General features: G+C 44.9%; 1 protein-coding gene across 1 annotated transcript in view; it reads right to left on the minus strand.

The window, feature by feature from the left end:
• Window positions 1–18,458, minus strand: part of LOC141100710 (uncharacterized) — a 503,724-nt gene that overhangs the window by 248,109 nt on the left and 237,157 nt on the right. The window contains exon 32 of the mRNA XM_073589357.1: window positions 16,712–16,834. Coding sequence (XP_073445458.1) covers window positions 16,712–16,834 — 123 coding nt within the window. The remainder of the gene's footprint in view (window positions 1–16,711; window positions 16,835–18,458) is intronic.

The raw sequence follows: 18,458 nt of genomic DNA on the forward strand, positions 1-18,458 counted from the left end.
TTACACAGCGGAGGAGCAGGGAGAGGTAAAGATTGCAAATGCTGGGGCCCTGCCCAAGCAAGGGGGGCCCACTCGTGGGCGTCGGTACTGGCACTGGGCCCCTCATAGTACAGCGGTGTGTCTGACGGCGGGTGTGCACCACCACCGTCAGAGACACTTGATTGCACTATGAGGGACCCTGTGCCAGTGCCCGCGCCCAAGAGTCGGCCTACCCACCTGTCCAGGGCAACGGCACTCGCACGGTGTCGTGCGCTAGGTGGTGACCCCGGCCATGGGGGGGGAGGCAGCACAGTTAGGGAGTTTTAGAAAGTGGCATATGTTGATGTTGGACATTCAGCTGATGCAAAAGGCAAAATAGGTGAAGTACCAGGAAGAGGTGGACCAAAGCAAGCCATTTTTCTGTCACCCTATGTGTCATCAGGGGAAGGTGGGACAAAATCCTTGGAAACCCATGCGTGGTTCATTTTAATGAAGGTTAGATCATCCACATTTTGGGTTGACAGACGGGTCCTTTTTTCTGTCAGGATTGATCCAGCTGCACTGAAGACTCTTTCCGATAGCACACTTGCAGCTGGGCAAGCGAGCTCCTGTAAGGCATATTGGGCCAATTCAGGCCAGGTGTCCAGTTTAGCGGCCCAATAGTCAAAGGGGAATGACCTGTGTGGGAGAACATCGATATGGGAGGAAAAGTAGTTTGTAACCATAGTTGACAACTGCTGTCTCCTGTCACTTTCCATCGATGCAGTATTACCAGTTGTGTGAGCGGTATTTGAAAAATCAGTCCACAACATTGTCATGAAACCCCTATCTCCAACGCCACTTCTGCTGTGTGCACCACGAACACCTCTGCCAAGCTGCCCCCGGCCCGTACGGCTCGTGTGAGAACCATCACCGCTGCTGTGTGCTGGGAATGCCTCAAGCAACCGATTTACCAGAGTTGCTTGTTTATTAGCCAATATTAGGTCAAGGTTCTCCTGTGGCATGATGTTTTGTAATTTGCCTTTATAGCGTGGATCCAGGATGCTGGCCAACCAGTAGTCGTCATCGTTCATCATTTTGGCAATGCGGGGCTCCCTTTTTAGGATCCGCAAGGCATAATCTGACATGTGGGCCAATGTTCCCGGTGTCAATGATGCACTGCGAGTGCTGGGTGGAGGAGCACTTTCTGGCAAATCCACATCCCTCCAGTCACGCACAAACCCTGTACCAGACCTTGCCACGCCAACATTTTCACTTGCCCCATGAGATGCATCCTCCTCCCCTAAGTAATCATCCCCATCATCATCCTCTTCCTCCTCTTCTTCCTCCACCTCGTCCAGGAGAGGTCCCTGAGCAGACAATGGCTGAATGTCATCAAGGATTCCCTCCTCCTCTTCCTCCTCATCAACATTGGCTGCAGACGCCTGCTCCTTAAGGTGCGTCAAAGTTTGCATGAGCAGACGCATAAGTGGGATGCTCATGCTTAGGATGGCGTCGTCTGCGCTTACCAGCCGTGTGCATTCCTCAAAACACTGAAGGACTTTACAAAGGTCTTTCAGCTTCGACCACTGCACACCTGTCAACTCCATGTCTGCTCTCAAAGTGCCTGGCCGTGTATCCTCCCACAAATGCATTATGGCCTGCCTCTGCTCGCACAGCCGCTCCACCATGTGCAGGGTGGAGTTCCACCTTGTTGCAATGTCGATAATGAGGCGGTGGTTGGGAAGGTGGAGCAATCGCTGCAGCTTCTGCATACGAATGGAGTGTACAGGCGACCGGCGGATGTGCGCACACAGTCTTCGCACCTTCTGGAGCAGGGCTGTTAACTCCGGATAATTTTTGAGGAAGCACTGCACCACCAGGTTCAAGGTGTGAGCCAAGCAAGGTATGTGGCTGAGTTTTGAAAGGGCTATGGCTGCCACAAAATTACGGCCGTTATCACTAACTACCTTGCCTGCCTCAAGATGTACACTGCCCAGCCATGACTCAGTTTGTCGCTTCAAGTACTCGGCCAGCACCTCGGCGGTGTGTCTGTCGCCCAAACACATCATCTGCAACACAGCCTGCTGACGCTTTCCACTAGCTGCTCGATAGGGGGACACATCGTGTGCAACAGTGGCAGCTGCAGATGGAGTGCTCGTACGACTGCGCTCTGTGGACGAGCTTTCGCTTCTGGAGGAGGAGGAGGAGGAGGAGGGTGGAACGCCTACAGCCAACTGTTTCCTATACCGTGGGCTAGGCAGCACTGTCCCACCACCGCTGTCCCCTGTGGACCCTGCATCCACCACATTAACCCAGTGCGCAGTGATGGACACGTAACGGCCCTGGCCATGCCGACTGGACAATGCATCAGTTGTGAGGTGCACCTTTCCGCTCACTGACTGCTTGAGTGCATGGACAATGCGGTCTTTCACATGATGGTGGAGGGCTGGGATGGCTTTGCGAGAGAAGAAGTGGCGACTGGGTAGGTCATAGCGTGGTACTGCATAGGCCATGAGTTCGCGGAAAGCTGTGCTTTCCACCAACCGAAAGGGCATCATCTCAAACGAGATTAGTTTGGCAATGTGGGCGTTCAAACCCAGTGTACGCGGATGAGAGACTGAGTACTTTCTTGACCTACTCATAGTGTCTGGGAGGGTGAGCTGGACTTGAGAGCTGCATATGGTGGAAGTAGCGGTGGACAGGGCGGACTGAGAGAGGGTTGATGATGGTGATGGAGTTGGTGTTCTTTCTGATGGCCTAGAATCAGTCTTTCATTGATATAACAGTGGGATTCCCTGACTGCTGTGGTTTTGCAACGACACCTCAACATTTGCTGCTGTGCTAACCGGTGGGCTTACAGTGGGGGAAACAATGTAGCGTTGCTGACTACCTTCGTTGTGATCAGTTGCACATGTGGCACTTGAGGTTTGGTGTTGTGTCCACGCTTGCAAGTGCATGCTGGTTAAATGTCTAAGCATGCAACTGGTATTCAAATTTTTCAGATTTTTCCCTCGGCTAAAGGTCTTTGCGCACTTCTTACAGATAACCTTGGCCTGATCATGAGGATTTTGTTCAAAAAAGTGCCACACTGCACTCTTCCTACTTTGGCAGACATTTTGCGGCCTAGCACGCTGTGATCTTTTGACCCTCTGGACAAGCTGTCCAGCAACTCTTTTGATGTTTGGAACCTGTCTTTGGAGTGCTCCGGGCCTGCCAGATAACAGCTGTTGCGATGTCGATGTCTGCTGTGGATGCTCCTCATCTGAGCTATTGGAAGCAGCACCCTCTTCCCCCAATGGATGCCAATCTGGGTCAACAACTGGGTCATCCATCACCTCCTCTTCTATGTCATGTGCACCTTCTTCTGTGTCACCGTGTATGGTGGTATAGTGTGCGGGAAGGGGCACCTGAGTCTCATCAGGGTCAGAATCTGGCTCTGTACACTGCGAGGACAATGTAGTGCTCTGAGTGAATGTACCAGCAGAATCATCCATCAGCGGCTGTGCATCAGTGCACTCCATGTCAGATTCATCTTGGCCTGGGTAATTCACCATTTCACTTGATAATCCAGGCATGGTATGTGAAAACAGCTCCATGGAGTAATCAGTAGTATGGCCTGCGTCATCCTTCAATCTTGGTTGGGGTGAAGGACACAAGGAAAGGTGTGGTTCATGAACATGAGCCTCCAATGACGACTCAGTGCTTTTACTTTTTACAACTGAAGAAGAGGAGGCGATAGAGCTGGAGGCTGAGTCAGCAATGTAAGACAAAACTTTTTCCTGATGCTCTGGCTTTAAAAGCGGTTTGCCAACTCCTAGAAAACTAAGCGTTCGAGGCCTTATGTAGCCAGACGATGATGCAGGGTCAGCACCTCCTGCATTTGGTCCTATTTTGCTCTTGCCACTACCATCAGATCCACCACCAACACCATCATTACCAGCTGCCAACCCCCGCCCAATTCCACGGCCTCTTCCACCAGCCTACCTCATTTTGGTAGAAATGTAGACAAAATCCAACAAACTATATAGTAATGTAAAACAAGGTACAAGGTGTCTATAGGACAGGGGAGATTTTGAATTTCTGCAGACACTTGTGGACACTGGACACTTTTGGATTGTGTGAGGCCCACTGATATCTGAGCGCTATGTGACAGGCTCGATGGCACAGCTGTGACCAAAGTGACTAGAGGATAAGGGAGATTTTGAATCTCTGCACACACTTTTGGACACTGGACACTTTTGGATTGTGTGAGGCCCACTGATATCTGAGCGCTATGTGACAGGCTCGATGGCACAGCTGTGACCAAAGTGACTAGAGGATAAGGGAGATTTTGAATCTCTGCACACACTTTTGGACACTGGACACTTTTGGATTGTGTGAGGCCCAATGAATATCTGAGCGCTATGTGACAGGCTCGATGGCACAGCTGTGACAAAAGTGACTAGAGGATAAGGGAGATTTTGAATCTCTGCACACACTTTTGGACACTGGACACTTTTGGATTGTGTGAGGCCCACTGATATCTGAGCGCTATGTGACAGGCTCGATGGCACAGCTGTGACCAAAGTGACTAGAGGATAAGGGAGATTTTGAATATCTGCACACACTTTTGGACACTGGACACTTTTGGATTGTGTGAGGCCCACTGATATCTGAGCGCTATGTGACAGGCTCGATGGCACAGCTGTGACCAAAGTGACTAGAGGATAAGGGAGATTTTGAATCTCTGCACACACTTTTGGACACTGGACACTTTTGGATTGTGTGAGGCCCACTGATATCTGAGCGCTATGTGACAGGCTTGATGGCACAGCTGTGACAAAAGTGACTAGAGGATAAGGGAGATTGGATTGCTTTTAAAAAAGCAGTTTGCAGAGCAGTGGGTAAACAGCAATGCAGGAATGTCAGGAAGCCTTAGAAGGCAGCCCAACAACCAACACCACTGATACACCACTATATAGCCTCCCCTTGCACTGCACACACAGTGACTGGTGTGTTGTGCAGGCCAAATTGCTAGCAGCAGAAGCAGTTTTTTTTTCTTTTCAGCAGGACAAAAAAAAAAAAATTGGGATTGCTTTTAAAAAAGCAGTTTGCGGAGCAGTGGGTAAACAGCAATGCAGGAATGTCAGGAAGCCTTAGAAGGCAGCCCAACAACCAACACCACTGATACACCACTATATAGCCTCCCCTTGCACTGCACACACAGTGACTGGTGTGTTGTGCAGGCCAAATTGCTAGCAGCAGAAGCAGTTTTTTTTTCTTTTCAGCAGGACAAAAAAAAAAAAATTGGGATTGCTTTTAAAAAAGCAGTTTGCGGAGCAGTGGGTAAACAGCAATGCAGGAATGTCAGGAAGCCTTAGAAGGCAGACCAACAACCAACACCACTGATACACCACTATATAGCCTCCCCTTGCACTGCACACACAGTGACTGGTGTGTTGTGCAGGCCAAATCGCTAGCAGCAGAAGCAGTTTTTTTGTCTTCTTCCCTGCCTAACGCTCTCTCTACAGAATCAGCAGCAACCTCTCCCTATACTAAGATCGGCAGAAGTAAGATGCCGGTCGGCGTGCACGCCCTTTTATACCCCCTGTGACGCCCACCAAAGCAAGCCAATCACTTGCATGCCCTTCTGAAAGATGGTGGTGACCCGTGCCTATGTCATCACGTTGCCCACAGTGTCCGTGGATCCTGATTGGCTGAAAAAGAGCGCAAAACAAACTTTTGAAACGCAACTTTGGCGCGTAAGTCGCCGACCTCGTGGCCGACCTCATCTTAGGGTCGGGTTTCGTTTCATGAAACCCGACTTTGCCAAAAGTCGGCGACTTTTGAATTTTTTCGACCCGTTTCGCTCAACTCTAATCGCTGCTCACCATCTTGGTGGAGTCCTCAAAGTTTTGGAGGATGGTACATATGTCTGACATCCATGTCCACTCCTGAGGTCTTATGTGTGGAGTTTGAACTGAATACACAGGCAGCATACTTTGACAAGCAGATCCAGCAGCTCTGGGTAGAGAAGCAGCGCAACCACGAGGTTAAGTTCATGGACCTGGCATGGTACGTGTGTGAGTTCGCTTTGCCTCAGAGCTGCCACCAGGTTCTGACCACTGTCTCACACGACCATGCCTGGCTGTAGGTTCAGTGATGTCAGCCACAGATCTGCCTGCTCTTTCAAAGCTGTCCACAACTCTTCAGCATTGTGCGGTTTGTCACCTAAGCATATTATCTTCAGCACAGCCTGTTGCCGCTTGGCTGAGGCAGTGCTTCAGTACTTCCAGCTTGTGACTAATGTGGTTATTTTGGAGACAGAGGCTCAAGAGCAGAAGGTGGAGGAGTAGGAGTTGCAGGAGCTGTAGACTGTGGGGGACAAACCTGATTGACCTAGGGCCCGCAATCCTCAGTGTCGGGAAAACATGTTCCATCCCAAGGTCCAAGTGGGCCCCGGCTTCCACTATGTTAACCCAGTGTGCTGTCAGTGAGATGTACCATCCCTGTCCACAAGAACTTGTCCACGTGTCCGTGGTTAGGTGGACTTTCCCAGTAACTGCATTGTTGAGGTCACAGCTAATGTTATGGGTCACGTGCTTGTGTAATCCGGGGACGACACACTGGGAGAAATATTGGTGGCTCAGGACCAAGTAACGAGGGCCAGCCGCCATCAGGTTGCGGAAAGCTTCAATCTCCATGAACCTAAAAGGCAACATTTTGAGCGCAAGCAGTCATGAAATGTGGGAATTTGGTACTGTGGCCTGTGGAGCATTGGCAGCGTATTTGCATTCCAAGGACTGGGGTATGGACAACTGAACGCTGCACTGGGACAAGGACAAGTACATGAACGTCCTTGCTGATGGTGCTAGCTAAGTGTGTGCAATGAGAGGTGCAAGGGAGGAGGCATCTTCGCATGCACCATTGACAGGGGATGGGCTTGCATGCACAACAGCGGAAGAAGCACTGGTGTCACCTGCAGACGCTGTTCCTGAACCCTGAGGTTCAGCCCACAAAGTAGGGTGCTTTGCTGCCATGTGCCTGATCATGCTGGTGGTGGACAGGCTGGTAGTTTTGTTACCCCTGCTGATGCTTGCCTGGCAGGTGGTGCAGATGGCCTTTTTGGGGTTATCGATATAGTCTTTAAAAAACAACCAGAATCGGGAAGACCTAACAGTTGTACTGGCAACTTCTGTCATGTTGGTGTTACGGGAAACTGTTGCCCGTCTTCTGTCTGCGGCCACCACACTGCTTCTCCCTGCCTGTTGGGGTGCTATGCCTCACTCCCCCTGTGTGCTGCTGTCTTCACTCTGCATGTCCTCCTGTCAGGTTGGGTCAGTTACTATATCATCCGCCATCTCATCTTCCACTTCCGCACCCTGGTCCTCCTCTTAACTTTATGACAATTGTGTCTCATAATCGTCCTCCTCTTGTGAGACTTTCCTTCCGTCATCTTTGCGTGACCATGGCTGCTCAAATATTTCAGCATCGCTACATGTCATCTCCTCTTGTCCCGCTTCAAGTGGACCGGGCGAGAGGACTGAATCTATAAATAGAAAAGTGAACAGCTCTACAGAGTGTCCAGTTGTCTCTGGGCACTCGGCATCATGGAAGGAAGGAGGATCAGGGTGAGGAATATGTGGTCTAGACTCACGTCTACTGAGACTTGACTGTGTGGAAGACAGGGTGGTGATGGTGGCAAAGTGACTAGAAGCATATCTGCTATCCAACTAACAATCTTTTGACACTGCTCTGGGTTCAGTAGTGGTTTGCTGCGGTCCCCTAGTAATTGGGACAGGAAAGTCGGGCGAGAAGATGTGGGTGTTTGTTGTGGCACAATTTCAGCTTGCCCATGGCCTCGGCCTCTGCATGCACCATCACCATCACGTCCAGTTCCATGTCCCTTACCACGTGCCTTGGCCTTTTTAAATGGAGGACAATATTTTCCACGTTTTCTACAAATGGCTGAATGTGGAGCGAACTTATATGTGATCCGTGTGATGGACAAACCACAGTTTTAAGTAGCTGGCCTGTAGGTAACTATTTTTCACAGCAAACTGGGGTCAATAATTTTACTAGCACACTGCAACAAAATTTAAATAGAGACCAGAAATGGCAGAGTTTGGAGCGCACTTATGTGATCTGTGTGACAGACAAACCAGTTTTAAATAGCTGGCCTGTAGGTAACTATTTTTCACAGCAAACTGGTGTCAATAACTTCGCTAACACACTGCATTAAAATTTTAAATGGAGGCCAGAAACGGCAGATTTTCACAAATAACCAGAAGTACAACATGTAACGAAAAAGCTTTCATCACCAGGATATATTGAAGCACTCAAGAGTTATTACCTCATTAAATGACGCTGGTCAGAATTGCAAAATTTGGCAAGGTCAGGAAGGAGAAAACAGGATTGGGGTGAAGAGGTTAATTATAGGAATGCGCAAATGTGCTCAGTGATACTTGGTTATCGATCGAGTATCACGGTTCTCAGATGTACTCATTAATCAGAGAGTATTGGGCTGGGCTCCAATTAAAACTCGTATCCCCACCCAGCCTTTTTGGCGCCTGTTGCAGAGCCAAAAAGCATGAGCGATTGCCTGCATGTCACTGCAATACTGGAGCCATCTTGTTTGTGGCATTACTGTGATTGGCTGGCCAAGTGACATCATCAGGGGTTATAAAAAAACATGCGCCACCTGGCTCGGCAGACTGGCGCCATTGCACAATTCTGTGACACTTCGTATTGTATGTCTAGGACTGTGTGTGCCCAGTATAACAAATCAGAGGCCTGGAGTGTTGATACTGGTGCTGAAGCTGGACCATTATATTAACAGCATGACCCTTAGCGTGCACTTCCCTGGTCTATTAACTATATGGGTGACTACAAAGAATATGTTGTGATTTTTTACCATATTTTTACCATATTTCTGGAGGAAGATAAAACAATATTTGAGCAACATACTAAAAGACATAAGTCTACAGAAATGGAAAAATCCTTTTCAGCGAAGCCTGACATTGAAAAGAAAGAAAAGGCTTTGCAACTGAGTGTAGAGAATTTCATGGCACATACTAAAAAGAGGAAACACTTCTTCAATTAATTAGAGATTTGACCGATTTCAAAAAGAACACAGCTTATGACTGAGGTGAACTCAAAGTAGCCAATATGGACACCGATATTAGTACATCAAACTATGAGTATTCAGACTTGGAGACCAAAAAAAATGGGCAGAGGAGGAGGGTGGTAAGAGATATGGAGGTGATAGGGGTAGGGATAGCGTGATATATCAACAAGGGTACATGTTATGATTGAGTCACAGTAGGAGGCAGACACAAAAATAGAAGCTACGTCCAGAAAACCAGAGAAGTTGGCAACTATCAGATTGCAGACCCCTGAACCTATCAACACAACTAGCAGTAGCCGTGGGGGGTTCCTACGATGCCCTAGACCTCACGATCACAGCCGGAGCGCTAAATAGCCTAAAGACAGAAAAGGAAATCTAAACTGCCCCAGAGCAGACCCCAAAGTAAAAGGCAGCCCCCAACATATAATGACGGTGAAGCAAGATGAAAAAACACTCACACAGATAGAAAGATAGGCTGAGCAAACGATGGGGCCCAAGCTAGCTAAACAGAACAGGAAAGAAAGGTTGCTGTCTGCAATCTGCCAAAACCCTATCAAAGACATAAGCCAACAAGCTGATATGAAAAAGACCCTGAAGCACCTAGGCTTCAAAAACTAAATCAGCACTCAGGTATTTTCAGAAGACAGAGCTAAAGGAATTCAGCACACCCCAGCAGGGAACGGAACGGAAGTGAGACATCAGGTTGCCGCAAAACCGGGGCGGAGATGAATCTTCGCTTCAGCTCCTGAAAGGAAGAAACAGTCTCCGGAGACCAATTTAACACATCAGCACCCTTCTTAGTCAAATCAGTCAATGGCTTGGCAATACTAGAAAATTTTGCTATAAATTTCCAATAAAAATTAGCAAAAACTTCTGGAGGGCCTTCAAAGAAGTGGGCTGAACCCAATCGTATATGGCCTGTACCTTGGCCGGGTCCATTTCAATAGTTGACGGGGACAAAATAAATCCCAAAAAATAAATCCTCTGTACTCCAAAAAGGCATTTAGATCCTTTGACATACAGGGAATTCTCCCTCAAGATCCGGAACACAGTCCGAATATGTTCCACATGAGAATCCCAATCCTTGGAGAAGATCAAAATATCATCCAGATAGATAATCCAAAATGTATCGACAAAATCTCGGAAAATATCGTTCATGAAGCACTGGAAGACAGAAGGGGCATTAGTAAGCCCAAAAGGCATCTCCAGGTACTCAAAATGTCCCTCCGGAGTATTAAACGCCGTCTTCCATTCATCCCCATGCTTAATGCGAATAAGATTATACGCCCCCCTGAGGTCAAGCTTGGTAAACCAGCAAGCACCTTTAACTCTGGAGTATAGATCAGAAATCAGGGGTAAGGGATACTGATATTTAACAGTAATTTTGTTGAGGGCACGATAATCAATACAAGGTCTTAATGATCCATCCTTTTTGGCTACAAAAGAAAAACCGGCACCTAAGGGTGACGAGGATGGTCTAATATGACCCTTCTCCAACGCCTCCTTAATATAGGATCGCATAGCCTCATGCTCGGGTACAGATAGATTGAAGAGCCGACCCTTGGGAAATTTACACCCTGGGCTCAGCTCAATTGCACAGTCATAACTCCTATGAGGAGGCAAAGACGCAGACTCATTCTCACTAAATACATCATAAAAGTCCCCCAAATAATCAGGAACATCATGCGACTGAGGAGAGGTGGAAAACACCGGAGCCTCACTAAAGGCACACCGACAACCCCAACTCACCACAGACACAGATTTCCAATCCAAAACTGGATTATGAATTTGTAACCAGGGAAACCCCAGAACAATAGTATCATGCAGATTATGCAACACCAAAAATCTGCAATTTTCTTGATGGTCTGGGGCGACCCGCATTACCACCTGGGTCCAAAACTGAGGTTTATTTTTAGCCAAAGGAGTAGCATCAATCTCCCTCAAAGGGATAGGCGTCTGCAGAGGTGTCATCGGAAATCCACAACGTTTAGCAAAATCCAAGTCCATTAGGTTTAAGGCTGCTCCCGAATCCACAAAAGCCTTGGCGGAAAATGTGGACAGGGAGCAGATCAGAGTAATAGCCAGAAGAAACTTAGGTTGAACACCACCAACAGAAAACGTGTGTGTAAAGCGTTTCTCTCGTTTAGGGCAGACAGAAATAATATGCGAGGCATCTCCACAGAAAAAACACAAGTTATTACGCCTTCTGAACTCCTGACGCTGCTCTCTGGACAAAACTCTATCACATTGCATAGGTTCAGACATTTGTTCAACAGGTGGCAACACCTCTCGTGCAGCTTTGCGTTCGCGCAAACGCCGATCAACCTGAATGGCTAATGACATAGAATCGTAAAGACCAGAGGGAACAGGAAATCCCACCATAGTATCTTTTACGGCTTCTGACAACCCCTTCCGAAAGAGAGCAGCCAAGGCATTATCATTCCAGGTACTGCCCACTTTCGGAATTTTTGACAGTACAATTCTGCAGGATCACGACCCTGGTTCAATGCCAGCAGGGTCTTTTCAGCCTGATCAATGGCATTAGGTTCGTCATACAACAACCCCAAGGCCTGAAAAAATGCGTTCACATTAGTCAGAATAGGATCATCTGGTTTCAAAGAAAACGCCCAATCCTGGGGATTGCCACGCAGCAAAGAGATGATAATTTTAACCTGCTGCGCGGAGCTCCCTGACGAGTTAGGCTTCAAGGCAAAAAATAATTTACAATTATTTTTGAAATTCAAAAATTTAGACCGATCCCCAAAAAATACATCAGGTGTAGGAATCTTTGGTTCAGCAGCATGTGAATGAGCAAGGTAGGCGGAAATTCCCCGCACTTCCGCAGCGAGCTGCTCCACACAATCAGACAATTGCTTTATCTCCATTGAGAGAAAAAAAAATTCCCCCTACGGCCTCAGAGATATAGAGGAAAAAATATACAAACTTTTTTTTTTTTTTTTTTTTTTACAATTCTTTCCTGCTATTGAGTACCCTAGGATCTGCGGTATGGCGGGTGATTCTGTTATGATTGAGTCACCGTAGGAGGCAGACACAAAAATAGAAGCTACGTCCAGAAAACCAGAGAAGTTGGCAACTATCAGATTGCAGACCCCTGAACCTATCAACACAACTAGCAGTAGCCATGGGGGGTTCCTACGATGCCCTAGACCCCTCGATCACAGCCGGAGCGCTAAATAGCCTAAAGACAGAAAAGGAAATCTAAACTGCCCCAGAGCAGACCCCAAAGTAAAAGGCAGCCCCCAACATATAATGACGGTGAAGCAAGATGAAAAAACGCTCACACAGATAGAAAGATAGGCTGAGCAAACGATGGGGCCCAAGCTAGCTAAACAGAACAGGAAAAGAAGGTTGCTGTCTGCAATCTGCCAAAACCCTATCAAAGACATAAGCCAACAAGCTGATATGAAAAAGACCCTGAAGCAGCTAGGCTTCAAAAACTAAATCAGCACTCAGGTATTTTCAGAAGACAGAGCTAAAGGAATTCAGCATACCCCAGCAGGGAATGGCAGAAATCCAGAAAAACAAAGCAAAACAAATTCTAAGCACAAATGCAAAAGGCCGAGCCGAAAACGTAGCTTTAGAGGAGCAGGAATTCAGATTGGTCTCCAAGGATCCCACAGAGAAGTCACCCGCAGGGCAGAAGGGCGTCGGCAGCCTTATATCCAGTCAGTAACTCCACTCAGCCAGTCATCATCATCAGACTCAGGTGTTTGATAATCAGGCTCACTACCTTTCTTTACCAGAAGAGGGAGTTCCTCGGGCCTCAGTAGTGAAGGGGAAAATGAACTCACAACAGGTACAGAGGCAACAATACTGGTACCAATAGGGGACAATTTGGCACTGAACAGAAACATCAGGCCAATGCTGAAGGATCTATTCTCCCTGGCCCCTCAGGAACTTTTCTAGGTCAAGTACCACCAACCTCCTAATACACGCTCAGTGAGAAAAAATAAGTCTACACTAGGGACGAGCGAATGTGCTCGGTGATACTCGGTTATCTCTCAAGCATCACGGTACTCGGATGTGCTTGTTACTCAACGAGCAATGGGTGGTACTCAATATAAAACTCAAATCCCTGCCCCACATCTTTGGCGCCCGTTACACAGCCAATAAGCATGCAGGATTGCCCATAAGTCACTGTAATGCCGTAGCCATCTTGGTTGGGGCATTACTGTGATTGACTGGCCATCTGACATCATCAGGAATTGTAAAAGGACAGGCGCCACCTGGCTCGGCATAGCTCTGTGATACTTCATATTGAAGGCTGAGAGTGCTTGTCTAGGCCTGTGTGCACAGTATAATGAAATAGAGGCCTGTAGCCTTGATATTGGTGCTGAAGCTCAGCTATCATACTAAAAGCTCTTCTAAAGGCTAATCATTTTTGCTGTTTTTATGATAAACAAGCTGAATTTAGCGTAGGGAGGGAGAGAGAGTCACAAGAGCAGGAAGAATGGCAGAATCCAGTCTGTAGATAGGGATTAGGGCTGGGCAGTATATTGGCAAATATCTAGCAGCATTTGCTTGGGGAGGGGATAAAAAGCAAGGTTTTTTATCCATTGAGTATTAAGTCTTTTGTATTACTTTTTTGCTTTATAGAACACCTGAAAAAAATAAAAATTATAAATAAAATTTAGCAGAGTTAAATTTGTCAACCATACAGTATTACGTGGTCTGGGGTACATTTCTGTGATCTATAAAACTGAAAAAAGCGTTAAAATTCTTTGCAGGTTTGCATTTCTCAGCAACTCATGTTTAAAGTGGTCTGTAGCACATTTCTGTAATATTTAACACTCCAAAAAAGCAGTAAAAAAATAAAGTGGATTACATTTCTCATCCATACACTATTCCGTGGTCTGGGTTATATTTATGTGATATTGTCTAACACTACAAAAAAGTGTAAAAAAATTGTTAGGATTACATTTCTCAGCCATACAGTATTACATGTTCTGTGGTACATTTCTGCAATATAAAATACTCCCACAAAACATAAAAAAAGCTAGATTACATTTCTCACCCATATACTATTCCATTCCATTGTCTGGGGCATACTTCCATGATCTATCATACAAGAAAAGCTTAAAAAAAGTGAACACTTAGAATTCGCAGCCATACAGTATTACTTGGTCTGGGGTACATTTCTATGATACATAACACTCCAAAAAAGTAAAAAAATTTTCTGGATTGAATTTGATTGTCATTCATACAATAGTCAGGGATTATTTATTGTGTTATAAATTTTAATCCCTACTGCTGCTTTTTTCCAAACATTCATTGGCAGATTCACGTTTTTTATGGTGATCTTAAAATTTATCTAAGCAGGCAATGTTGCTTGTGTTCATCCAGGGTTTGTTGCTACAAGTACAACAGAAAATCTTTTCAAGGCCAGTTCAAATCCCTTCTATATTCTACAATACCTTATCTGCAATTCTAATATGGTGAGGTGCTGCAGTAGGTATAGAGTATGGCAGGTATTTAGTCAAAGATTACTGCTTTATAAATTCTAAGCCATGTTGCTGCTTTTTTCCATTGACTAATTGAACTATTCATGTTTTTTTCGGTGATCTGTACTCAGAAATTCATTATTGCTGGCAGTGTCACTTGCGTTCCTCCTGGGTTTGCTTCTACCATATCCAACAAAAAAAATGTTAAGGGCCAGTTCAAATCTATTCTATATTCTACAATAATACCTCTCTAATCTGCAAATCAACTATGGTGAGGTGTTGCAATAGATAAACAGTTAGGTCCATATATATTTGAACAGAGACAACATTTTTCTAATTTTGGTTCTAGTCATTACCACAATGAATTTTAAACAAAACAATTCAGATGCAGTTGAAGTTCAGACTTTCAGCTTTCATTTGAGGGTATCCACATTAAAATTGGATGAAGGGTTTAGGAGTTTCAGCTCCTTAACATGTGCCACCCTGTTTTTAAAAGGACCAAAAGTAATTGGACAGATTAAATAATTGTAAATAAAATGTTCATTTCTAGTACTTGGTTGAAAACCCTTTGTTGGCAATGACTGCCTGAAGTCTTGAACTCATGGACATCACCAGACGCTGTGTTTCCTCCTTTTTGATGCTCTGCCAGGCCTTCACTGCGGTGGTTATCAGTTGCTGTTTGTTTGTGGGCCTTTTTGTCTGAAGTTTAGTCTTTAACAAGTGAAATGCATGCTCAATTGGGTTGAGATCAGGTGACTGACTTGGCCATTCAAGCATATTCCACTTCTTTGCTTTAATAAACTCCTGGGTTGCTTTGGCTTTATGTTTTGGGTCATTGTCCATCTGTAGTATGAAACGACGACCAATCAGTTGGGCTGCATTTGGCTGGATCTGAGCACACAGTATGGCTCAGAACTCATTCGGCTGCTTCTGTCCTGTGTCACATCATCAATAAACACTAGTGACCCAGTGCCACTGGCAGCTATGCATGCCCAAGCCATCACACTGCCTCCACCGAGTTTTACAGATGATGTGGTATGCTTTGGATCATGAGCTGTACCACGCCTTCGCCATACTTTTCTCTTTTCATCATTCTGGTAGAGGTTGATCTTGGTTTCATCTGTCCAAAGAATGTTCTTCCAGAACTGTGCTGGCTTTTTTAGATGTTTTTTAGCAAAGTCCAGTCAAGCCTTTTGATTCTTGATGCTTATGAGTGGCTTGCACCATGCGGTGAACCCACTGTATTTACTTTCATGCAGTCTTCTCTTTATGGTAGATTTGGATATTAATACGCCTACCTCCTGGAGAGTGTTGTTCACTTGGTTGGCTGTTGGGAAGGGGTTTCTCTTCACCATGGAGATTATTCTGCGATCATCCACCACTAGTGTTGAGCGATACTTTCCGATATTGGGAAATATCGGATCGGATTGGATAACAGGTGATCAAAACATTGTATCTACCCCAAAATAATATTAATAAAAGCGACAGCTTGGCATGCCAAAAATAAGTGCTCCACTATCTCCAGATCCAGAAAGATGAGATGCTATAGGTCTCGGAAAATGGTGACTTTTTTTCTTACTAATTTCAGATTTTTTTTCACCATTTAAATAAAAAAGAACCTATACACGTTATCAGTTTTAGCATTTAGTGAACATGGTAAATAGAAAATCCAAAAACAATTATGAAATTGAACTTTTTTTCAATGTCACAACATTTGCGTTTTTTCCCCATTTTTCAGTACACTACAGGGTAAAATCAATGGTGTCGTTCAAAATTACAACTCGTCACGCAAAAAACAAGCCCTTATATTGACTGAAAAATAAAAAAAACATTGTTTTAGGGAAGAAGGAGAGCAAAAAACGAAAGCGCAAAAATGCAAAATCGCAAGATGGTGAAGGAGTTAAAAATCATTGTTCTAGGCTGCTCATCATGCTGTGTAAATAGGAGATGTGCAGGCCAAGAACAGCCTGTGCTCATTGAGTGATTTATTACTGATCGCTCTGTGCACATTGTAAGCGTTTACTCATGTTCTTAAACCACTGTCAGTTGTCTTAGTTTGCACTGTCTTAGAATTAGAAGTCAAGCGTCATGAAATAAATGGCATTATAATAATAATAATTAGACATCATTAATAAATATGCCCCACTGTCTTTTGATCCTGCAAAAACAATTCATTACTTACCGACACAGCTATCATTGCCCTCTGTGTATCCTGGCTGACAGATACATTTAAAGCTACCAATTTCATTTATACACAATCTTCCTGCTCCTGTGCAGTACTTTTCATCATCACATTCTACAACATCTAAGAATGAAGAAAATATATATATAGTTAGTTACAGTATCTCCGGAAACAAAGGCAAATTACTACTGAGCAGAGAAATATTCATAAAGCACATAATCAATATAATAATCAATATGGGTATGGGACAAGAATATACAGTCCCCACTAAATTAATAATTTGCAGAAACTAGCTATAATCATACTGTGGAATACTCCAAACCTTATCAACAACAAAAAGAAACCAGCATAGAAAATTCATATTAAAAGATAATAACCATTGAATACATATGAGTCTGATAAGGAAGAAAAGAGGTGAGAGCATCAGAAGATCCAATATATAATGCAACACTATTTCTAACTTTGTCTCATCTATTGTTCATGGTCACCTAGCTTCTCTACTAATATGTCGGTCATTGAGATTGATTCAAAAGGTGCATCTCATACTGAGTGTTGCATGATATATTTGATCTTCTGATGCTCCCCACTAGAGATGTGCGAAACTTTCAAGATTCGGTTTGGTTCGATTCCATGACTGTTTAGACGTTCGCAGAACGTACCCAAACACAATTAAATTGAATAGGAGGCCAAATCAAACAAATGAACAGCTCCTTAAGTGGTGACAAAAAGCTTCCCGAACAGCTAAAATTAGGCCACCATGAAAAGTGGCATCAATTGACCCACAGAAGAAATTTGCAAATGGCACAGCAGCAGTCAGCCATGGGCCGTGCATGAGTTATCAGGGTCTGAACCAGCATTTATAGCTTGGAATTGAAGTTTTAATGAGGACATAGTGGTTAAGGGAGTGGTCTAAGCCTTCTTAGCTGGGAGCCCTGCTACCTCAAGCTACCGTTCCAAATTATTTTTTTTCCAGCCACACTCAGATGGCACAAACATCAGTTTCATACCGTACTATTGGTATATAATGTAAGGAAAGTAACACAGGTAGTTGACTGATCAATTAACCCACAGTATAACCTTTCCTAATGGCACATAAGTAGTTAGCCATGGGCTATGCATGAGGTATCATCGTTTGGGGCAGCATTTACAGCTTTAAATTGAAGTTTCAATGAGGACATGGAGGTTAAGGGAGCGGTGTAAGCCTTTTGAGCTGTGAGCCCTGATACCTCATGCAACACGTCCACATTTTTTTTCCAGCTACATTCAAATGGCACAAACATCAGTTTCATAAAGTACTACTGGAAGAAAAAAGTAAGGAAAGTAACACAGGTAGCTGAGTGTAAGTAAGTGCAGGCCTGCCTGTCTGGGAACTCTACTTACATAGGCAACCCACCAGATAGAGACCCAATTTGGAGTCTCCACTTTTCAAAATATTATTTTCACACACCACTAAATGGGCATCAATTTCCACAGATTATAAATATTACAATAGTACTTTGACAAACCTTCTAAATACAACCCACCAAATGGAGACCCAATTTGAAGTGTCCACATTGAAAAAACTTATTGTCACACACCACTAAAGTGGCATAAATTTCTACAGAGTAGAAATAGTATGATATTCCTCTGACACACCATCCACCACAGGCAATCCACCATATGAAGACCCAATTTGGAGTCTCCACATTTAAAAAAATTATTGTCACATACCATTAAAATGGCATAAATTTCTACTGATTATAAATAT

The sequence above is a fragment of the Dendrobates tinctorius genome, unplaced genomic scaffold (assembly GCF_039654945.1).
Source record: "Dendrobates tinctorius isolate UK_male_01 unplaced genomic scaffold, ASM3965494v1 ptg000107l, whole genome shotgun sequence".
NCBI lineage: Eukaryota > Metazoa > Chordata > Amphibia > Anura > Dendrobatidae > Dendrobates > Dendrobates tinctorius.